Source organism: Tupaia chinensis, unplaced genomic scaffold, assembly GCF_000334495.1.
Source record: "Tupaia chinensis unplaced genomic scaffold, TupChi_1.0 Scaffold000315_1, whole genome shotgun sequence".
NCBI lineage: Eukaryota > Metazoa > Chordata > Mammalia > Scandentia > Tupaiidae > Tupaia > Tupaia belangeri.
This window is the reverse complement of record NW_006159808.1, coordinates 1526927-1536146: the sequence shown is the minus strand read 5'-3', so window position 1 is coordinate 1536146 and position 9220 is coordinate 1526927. Positions and strand designations below refer to the sequence as shown.

At 39.2% G+C, this 9220-nt stretch overlaps 1 protein-coding gene across 1 annotated transcript in view; it reads left to right on the top strand.

The window, feature by feature from the left end:
* Nucleotides 1-9220, top strand: part of TACR3 (tachykinin receptor 3) — a 61947-nt gene that overhangs the window by 17220 nt on the left and 35507 nt on the right. The window contains exons 3-4 of the mRNA XM_006151181.2: nt 807-995; nt 4272-4422. Coding sequence (XP_006151243.1) covers nt 807-995; nt 4272-4422 — 340 coding nt within the window. The remainder of the gene's footprint in view (nt 1-806; nt 996-4271; nt 4423-9220) is intronic.

Genomic DNA, 9220 nt, shown 5'->3' with positions numbered 1-9220 from the left:
GCAGGAAGGCAGCGCCTCAGTCAGGCCCGATTTATGCCTCTTTATCTGACTGCCAGACTTGTCTCTTGCTGTGTTTAAGTGAATCTGTCAACCGTGTCTCACAGTTCTTCATCTTAGTCCATTTTTTAGGTGTTATCTATGCTATTGCTCCAGAATTTTCTTTTAAAAAGTTAAACATACAGAGGAGAAACGAAGGTTTCAGAGAGTGGAACTAGTATTTTTAAGCACTTGTTTGGTGCCTTTCCAGTTTAATTCTGTAGACATCAATAAATTCTGATAATGTGCTAGCGCAGCACCATATAATAAATATTTTTCACTTACAGTATTTTATTGACTCTTACTTTACCCCAAAGAAGTAGGTGTTCTTATTTCTATTTTAAAGATAATTAAACTGAGGTTCAAAAAGGCTAAACGCGTGATAGAATTGGATCTGAACCTAGGTAGGCCTGAGTCCTAAGACTATGTCTTGATCATTACTCTGTTTTCGTGTTTGCTGTCACCATCCTCCTGCCTCCTCCTCCCCGCTGGGACTGCAAGGGCAGGACAGGATGCCTAGGCTTTAGGTTGGACCAGGAATTGAACCCTGGCCTCCCAAGTGGCCCCAGTCTACGAAGCACAGCATCTTAGCAGTTCACGCCACCTTGACTGAGCATATCATTCTGTGCTGCTTCTACATAAGCAAATTCGTTATTTATTAACTTGTCTAGAGGAAGAGAAATACCTTGGTCATTAAAACGCCTTTGAAACTCAATTTTCAGCTCAATTAGCAAGAGATTCGACAGATGGTTTTGTTTGTCTTTGTGTAGGTATATGGCCATTATCGATCCCTTGAAGCCCAGACTGTCTGCGACGGCCACCAAGATTGTCATTGCAAGTATCTGGATTCTGGCATTTCTGCTTGCCTTTCCGCAGTGTCTTTACTCGAAAACCAAAGTCATGCCAGGCCGCACTCTTTGCTACGTGCAGTGGCCGGAAGGTCCCAAACAACATTTCACGTAAGTTCATTCTCTGTTACAATTTTTTATTCTATTTATCAAATATTTAAAGTAGGGAGCAAAAATTAAGCAAATAAAGCACAGACATTTTCCTCAAGGGTTCAGAAAGAGACTTGGGAAAGAGACATTTGAAAACACTACCATGCAAGGGCCAGCAGATGGTATGGTGGTTAAGGTGCTGGTTACTCCCACATGGCTGACCACAGTTCGATTCCTGCACCTGGTGGCTTGCTTTCTCACTTTTTTCTCTTTCTCTGTGTGTCTCTCTCTCTCTCATCAAATTAAAATAAATTAAATAAATAATACTTCTTTAAAAAAAAAAAAAAGAAAGAAAGAAAGAAAGAAAATGCTATCATACAGTATGTCATGGTGATTGAAAATGTGTTGGGGCAGCACGGGAGAGGTTCCTGGAGGAAGCGGTGAGGTCATGGAGAAGACAATGCACAAAGGAAAGCAGGGCTGACGCTAAGAGTGAGACGGGAGGAGCTAGTGTCCGAAGGTGTTCGCTGCTCCTTTACAAAGCCTGCCTGCGGGAAGGGGCATTCCGACAGGCTCTTTAATTGTGTTTTGGTTTGACTGATGTTCATTTGAGATTATAGAAAATTGAACACTAGATTGGAAAGAAGAAAAGCAAAAGGGGAAAAAAACATAATTGTACTATTGATTACATTTATATTTTATTATTATGGTCATTTAAATCTTATCTCAATAAAATATGTTTTCCTATTATAGGGATCTATTTTCCCTTTAAAAGTAACAAATCACAGAGCAAGCTGGTGGTGTGGTGGTGAAGGTGCTAGACTCCCGCATGGCCAGCCACGATTTACGCCCAGACCCAGTGGCTTGAAAATCACGCCAGCATATGTCCATGCATGCCCCAAGTCCCAGGAGTAAAATGGAGGAGAAGGGATTGTGGTGTGGCCATCCCTCTTGGGAGTGATTTCTCACTTTCCCTCTCTCTGTCTCTCTCCATCTCTCTCTAGCAAGGGCATGTGTCCTATGACAAAAACCTAAAAAATAAATAAAATAACAAATCATGTAAATAATGGTCATCTCTTAAAGCAGCCATTTTATCTAACTGTTCTGTCTAGAGTCCAGATGTTTGAAGACAAATCTTAGAAACACTTACTGAGAGAAAATAAAGCAGCAATTATTAAACTAAGTACTGTCATCTATCCATTTTTATACTTTCTAATTTACATATCACAGCTGTACATATTTACAAATACAATACAGCTTTTTCAAGGTGTGTGTATTGATTAAATCAAGGCAATGAACATATCCACTATTTCAAGTGTTCTGCCCATCCATTTTCATTTGCCAGAGGGCACAAGTGCTCATGGAGAGACACAGAGAAACAGAAAGTGAGAGCGCACCCCCCATGGGGTACAGTCGGCCACAATGCCTTCTCCTCCATTTCTCCCTCCTTTCGGGATTTGGACACATGTACAAGCACCCAGTGTGTTTTTCGAGCTGCCGGGTCTGGAACTCCAGTCATGCTGTCAGCCATGTGGGATCCAGCTGCCTCAACGCCACTGGCTGGCTACATTCATTTGAATACTTGTAGTGGAATGACAATGTTATTATCTTTAAGTTATTCATTAGCTGAATTACTTCTCTATTGGCTCTAAATTAGTATTTCGTAAACTACTCAAAAATTGGAAAGCAAAGAGGTTTAAGATTCACTTCACAAAAGAAAATAAAAACCGGTGTCAAGAAGTCTATGGTAATCAACTTTAATAACTTTAAAGCCGGGGCCAGCGGGTGGCATGGTGGTTAATGGTGCTGGACTCCCACATGGCCAACCGCGGTTTGCGTCCTGGACCTGGATGACTGCTTTCTCACTTTCCTTCTCACTCTCTCTCTGGTCCTCTATGGTCAAATTAAAATAAATAAAGTTAAATAAGGTAGCTCTCTAAGAAAATAACTTTAAAACCTTTCCTAAGACAGTGGAAGTCTCATAAAGTTTGCAGAATTCTATTTGAGCAGTTACATTATGGGTTGCTCTCCTGGTCCCCCCTAGCTTTATCATTTTGGTTTACAACTATGAAATCCCAAAATTTCATTTAATAATATACTGTATCATGCTTTGGTGTGACTAACATGTCTGTATGTTATTTACCAAGTTAACAAGGCAATCAAAGCACCATGATTTTGAAAATGCATGTTAAATGTCTTGATTTTTTTGAAATCACAGTCAAAAAACTTTTGGATTCAATATGGCTCAGAGTATCTACTTATTTTTTTTTCTAATTTGGATAAAAATAGTTTATTTCAATTATGTCTGAATTCACAGAGATATGTAGAATAACCCCACATAGAAGAAAACACAGTTCGGTTCATTAGTTTGTCCTGGCCCATCCCTTTTTCTCTGATGGCATGTTTAATTAGTTTAGCTCAACAATTAGCAAGCAGAGGGAACCAGCAGTTAGTGTAATGGCTATGTCGCTGGACTCCCACGTAGGCGACCGCAGTTCGCGTCCCAGACCCGGTGTCTTAAAACTCAAGCCGGGCGCGTGTGCGTGCGTGCCCAAGATCCCAAGAGGAGAATGGAGGAGAAGGGATTGCGGCGTGACCATCCCCCCTGGGGGGTGATTTCTCACTTTCTGTCTCTATGTCTCTCTCTGTCTGTCTGGTGAGCTCACACACCCTGTAGTGAAAACCTCTAAAAAAAAAAAAAAAAAAAGAAGAAGAACAACAATTAGCAAGCAGAGTACCAAGCAGAGGAAAGGTATTCTCCTCCACCTCTACACAGGGGAGTGTGTAGCTTAAATGAGCACTTTCATGCAGCTAGGTGTCTGTACACATAGTGAAGACTGAAGGAGACCAGCTGGCAACCTTTGAAACACGACTATAGGTGACAAGAGTCTGATATTTTGATGGAATTGTGAAATGAAGACATAATGTGGAAATACACATTGCATTCTCTCTCTCTCTCTCTCTCTCTCTCAGAGAGAAATATTTTTGCTATAAGGTGTGTGTGCTCACCAGAAAAAGAGACAGAGAGACAGAAAGTGAGAAATCATCCCCCAGGTGGGATGGCCATGCCATAATTCCTCCTCCTCCATTCTCCTCTCAGGATTTTGAGTATGCATGCACACGTGCCCGGCCTGAGTTTTAAGCCACTGTGTTGACCACATGGGTGTCCAGCGATGTAACCATTACGCCATCTTCTGGTCCCGCTTCACATTTTCAATTCCGATGTAAAGCAAACCAAAATCAAAGTCCCCTGTATTTCGGCATGTGTCAGCATGGTGTGTTTCTTCCATCTTGCAGGTACCACATGATCGTCATTATCCTGGTGTACTGTTTCCCGTTGCTCATCATGGGTATCACGTACACCATCGTGGGCATCACTCTCTGGGGAGGCGAGATCCCAGGCGATACCTCTGACAAGTACCACGAACAGCTGAAGGCTAAGAGGAAGGTACTGCCGTGTCACCTAGGTAGTACTTGCGCACACTGTGGCACACCACAGAGGAAAATCCTACTCGTGGCATTGTAATATACTGTGACCTGGTGTTCTGCTACTACTTTTTAAGTTTACTTATTTATTTCTTCCACGAAAAGGAGAGAGTGAAATACACTTCCAACAGGGTCTTCATGCCTTAATGCAACCCACGCCTCCTCCAGCAAAGATCGTTGGTATTTGCCTATGTGGCTTTCATGTCGCAGTGTCACATTACTGCTATACCTGGAATCTGGTCTCCTACATTTTTGTTTTTAGATTTTTGCCATAGAGCCTGCATTGACAGAGGAAGAAAGAAAGAGAGGGCAGTGAGAAATCACCCCTCCCCCTCAGGGGGATGGCCATGCTGCAATCCCTTCTCCTCCTGCAACCCCTTCTCCTCCATTCTTCTCTTGGGATTTTGGGTATGCACATGTGCCAGTGTGCTTTTCAAATCAGTGTGTCTGGAACCTGAACCATGGAGTCGGCCATGCGGGATCCAGTGCCTTAACCACCATGCCACCCCATGGCCCTCCTACCTTTTTAAATATCTTTTCTTTGTTCTTAAATTTTTATTTTACATATAAAGAAGATTATGATGATGATAATAATAAATAAATAAATAAATAAATAAATAAATAAATAATTTTATTTTACCACAAGACAATGCCCATGTACAGTATCAGTCTGTGATTTTAAAAAAGTTTCTTCCTTACAACAGGACTTTTTTTAAATCATCTTTCACAGAGTATCTCAATGTCTTTATCTGAAATTTAACTCTAAATGAAGTCCCAATTAATTATATTTCTGTGACTATAGCTATCTTTGTCCTTTATTGAACAGAATGAGGGATGTGCCCTAATATACCCAAAGCTTCTCTTATCTCAGAAGAATAGCTCTTCAAAATGTGCTCTAATTCCCTAATATCAGTTCATCGCTCTTCCATTCCTATGGCTCTCTCTCTCTTCTCCCTGAACACCATCATATATGTCTGAATAAGGGACTAAAAATGTATTAATACTATTCTATAATATTAAGAGTGACATGAAAAGAAAATCTCTACAAATACTATATTGGCATTTTAGTAGGGTTTTATTAATATTTTTTCTGACTACCATTAAGTGACTCAATGAGTAAGATTTTTCATGTATTTGTGAAACTAAAAGGACATTCCCTTCTCCCCAGTTGATATGTACTGAATGTATCTTAGATTTTTTTCAAGGATAAGTGAGTCCCACTGATTATGCCAATCATTTTTACTTGTTCCATTTATGATTAATTTACTTATGTAAAACAATGACTGGCCACATGAACATTTCCTTTAAAAACCACTCAGCAGTCTTAAAACTACTTAACTATAAACACTCACTTAACAATTATCAAACAGGTTTTTAAACTGTAATGCAGATAATGGATTTCCTTTTCATACTGTTTTTTCTGACATTGACAAATAATGAACAAGATTTATGTATAGTCAACATTTACCGTGGCCTGTGGCATTTAAAACAAAAAGTAAGCACGGTCTTTTCCACATCAGTTTCCTCCTTTCAGGTGGCATACTAGATGTCTGAAATATATACATAATTTTACTTCACTTGCAGGAAATTCGCCTTTAGCACCTATAAAAAAAATCCTAAAACTAGGATAACTTCTCTAACATAGTCATATTATATAAACAGTTTCTCTCTCTCATTTGTAATTTCAACCCTCTTTTTCTAACATCTTGCTTATATTGCAAGACGCCCTTTTCTCTGTGAGATAATTTCTTGTAACTACGTTTTCTTTTCATTTCTTTTTTTAAGGTTTTTGCCATAGAGTGTGTGTGCTTACCAAAGAAACACTAAGAGACAGTGAAAGGGAGAGTGAGGGGAGATGGCCATGCCATAATCCCTTCTCCTGCATCCTACTCTTGGGATTTGGGGTATGCATGCACATGCGCCCAGCATGATTTTCAAGCCTCTGGGTCTGTGTCTTGAACTGTGGTCGGCATGTGGGAGTCTAGTGCCATAACCACTCCACCACCTGCAGGCCCCTGTAACTGTGTTTTGATATGATCACATTAAACAATCGACATGGGCCAGCGCATGCCTGTTAGTTAATGCAGCTGGATCTCATATGGTTCACCACGTGGTTCAAGACCCAGACTCGGCAGCTTAAGAAACACATTAGGCATATGTGTGCATGCTCAAAATCCCGAAAGGAAGGAGGGATGGAGGAGAAGGGACTGTAGTGTGATTCTGCTCCATGAGGGGTGCGTTCCCACCTTCCCTCTCTCTCTTTCTCTGGCCAGTGCACATGTTCCGTGTATTTCAGAATAATTTTTACCTTTATCTGACCTACTTAGTTTCCTATCTTTTCTTTCTTTCTCACTGGTTTATATATTTTTTCCATTTTTATATGTTCCCTTTCACTCCTATATAAATTAAAATAAGTTGAGTTATTTGTAGATTATACTTCTTTTTTCTTTACATATATGTAATATTTTTCTAGGAATAAATAAAGGTTTAAGTTGGATACTCCTTTCGTTTTTTTAATTTAGAGTCCCAAAGGAAACAAAAGCAAGAGGGGATTTTTTTTTTTTAACTTTGGTACTATATAACTGAGGAGAATAGGCACAAATATTCCCTTTTCATTTCATAACTCTACAATTTCAAAGCAGAAATTTCAACTCAAACTTGGAGTATGGCCCAAGTAAGATATTTCAAAGTCCCAGTCTATATGTTTTTCTCTTGGATTATCTTCTGGCCTGTTATACTAGAAAACACCATGTCCTGGGATTTCTTTCATTGTTATGTACTGATATGGCCATTAGTATCTAGGTGGGAATATTCATTTTGTCTGAAATTAAAATTTAAAAATATACTTAGCTGCTATTCTAGAATGACAGATCTGATAAGAACCTGAAATATCATGAATTGCTTACCCTCCTGCTCTTCTGAACTAAAATTAAATGCAGTCTAAGTTAGAAATGAGGAGAGGGGCTATCGGGTCTTATTTAGGATGTTTTAGCAAAAGAAATTAAATACGCTCCTTAATTTTTTTTAATATTGCCAACATCACCCTGTTTCCATGAGTATCTCTAAGTAAAAAAATCATAAACATTGCCTCAAAGTAATGTGTAATGCTTAGTAGTGATAGACGTTTATGTGTAACTAAATCCATATGGCTACAAGCCGAACTCATTCACTTTGGAAACGACTTGCTGCCTATCTCTACCAGATAGTCTTTTGATAAGTGAAGACCACTTCTTTCTTACCAATTAGGTCAGAAAAAGAAAAAACAAAGTTAGTAAAATTCTCCTATACATGATTTTAAAGTTCTTGGCAATGACAAAATACAACCCAAACTATATGTGTGACATAGGTGTATCTCTGCTGGTATTTTGCAATTTACAATCAAATATAAATGCTAAGCCAGTAAATACCAAGTTGGGAAGAAAATATATTATATTGATTAATGAATATATGAACTGAACATAAAACAGTTAGTGAATACTTTAAATATTATAATTATCAAATGCATCTATAATAAAAAGAAGTGGTGGCTAGCCATAGAATGGAAAAAAATAAGAATAGTGAGGTCAACTCCAATTCATCATCAAAGATTTTTTATTTAAAGAAAAATGTTTTTGTGGGACCAGCAGATGGCATAGCAGTTATGTCGCTGGACTCCTGCATGGCCGACTGCAGTTTGGTCCTGGACCCAGTGACTTCAAAATCACACTGGGCACATGTGCACGTGTGCCCAAGATCCTGGGAGGACAATGGAGAAGGGATTGCGGCATAATTGTCTTGCCAGGGAGTGATTTCTCACTTTGTCTGTCTGTCTCTCTCTCTCTCTCTTTCTCCCTCCCTGCCCCCCCCCTCTCTCTCACATGCCCTAAGGCAAAAACCTTTTTAAAAAATGTTTTTGTGAAAAGACTATATAGGCCAAGTCTCTCTGAATTCAGGAAAACTGTTTTCCAGTCCTGCAATATCCTTGTGTGTTGTAAAGAAAAGGGACTAGTTGCACCTCGCCCTGGGATTTCTTTCATAGTCATTTACTGGTATGGCCATCAGTATCTAGGTGGGAGTATCCATTTTGTCTAAAATTAAAATGTAAAAATATAATTTTCTTCTATTTTAGAATGACAGATCTGATAAGAACTTTGAATTAACATTGGCTGAGGGCAGGCATTCATGTATACTGAAAAAGAGAAAAATCTCCATATGGATGCAGAGGTCTAAGGGCATTATATTTCCTTTTTCTTGTATCATTTTGTACATTTTTTCAATAGAAAGAATCTAAAATAAGATGCAAAACTCATCCAGACATTGGTATTTGATTCTCATTTTTCTCCTTTTAATTAATTGGGAATTTGTGAGAGCCATTCTAGATTTTATCAAGATTCATAGCCAAAATAAAGATAAAAGTAAGGGCCATGGAGGTGGCCTGGTGGTTCAGGCAGCTGAATTCCACATGGTCAACTGTGCGGTTTGAGTCCCAGACCTGCTGGCTTGGAAGAACATGCTGTGCATGTGTGCATGGGTGCCCAAAACCCTGAGAGGAGAATGAAGGGGGTTGCCAGTGTGGTCACCCCCTGTGGTGCTCTCTCTCTGGAAAGTATGTACACCCTTTAGCAAGCAAAAATAAATTTAAAAATTTTAAAAAGAAGAAGAAAAGTTTCCAAGTGCCCTTAAATTTTCTATGCATTAATTGTAACAAGAAATATAAATCACTAATTTTCTGTGTGTACATTTAAGCACAGTAACAGCAGCAGCAATTACGGGGGGGGGGG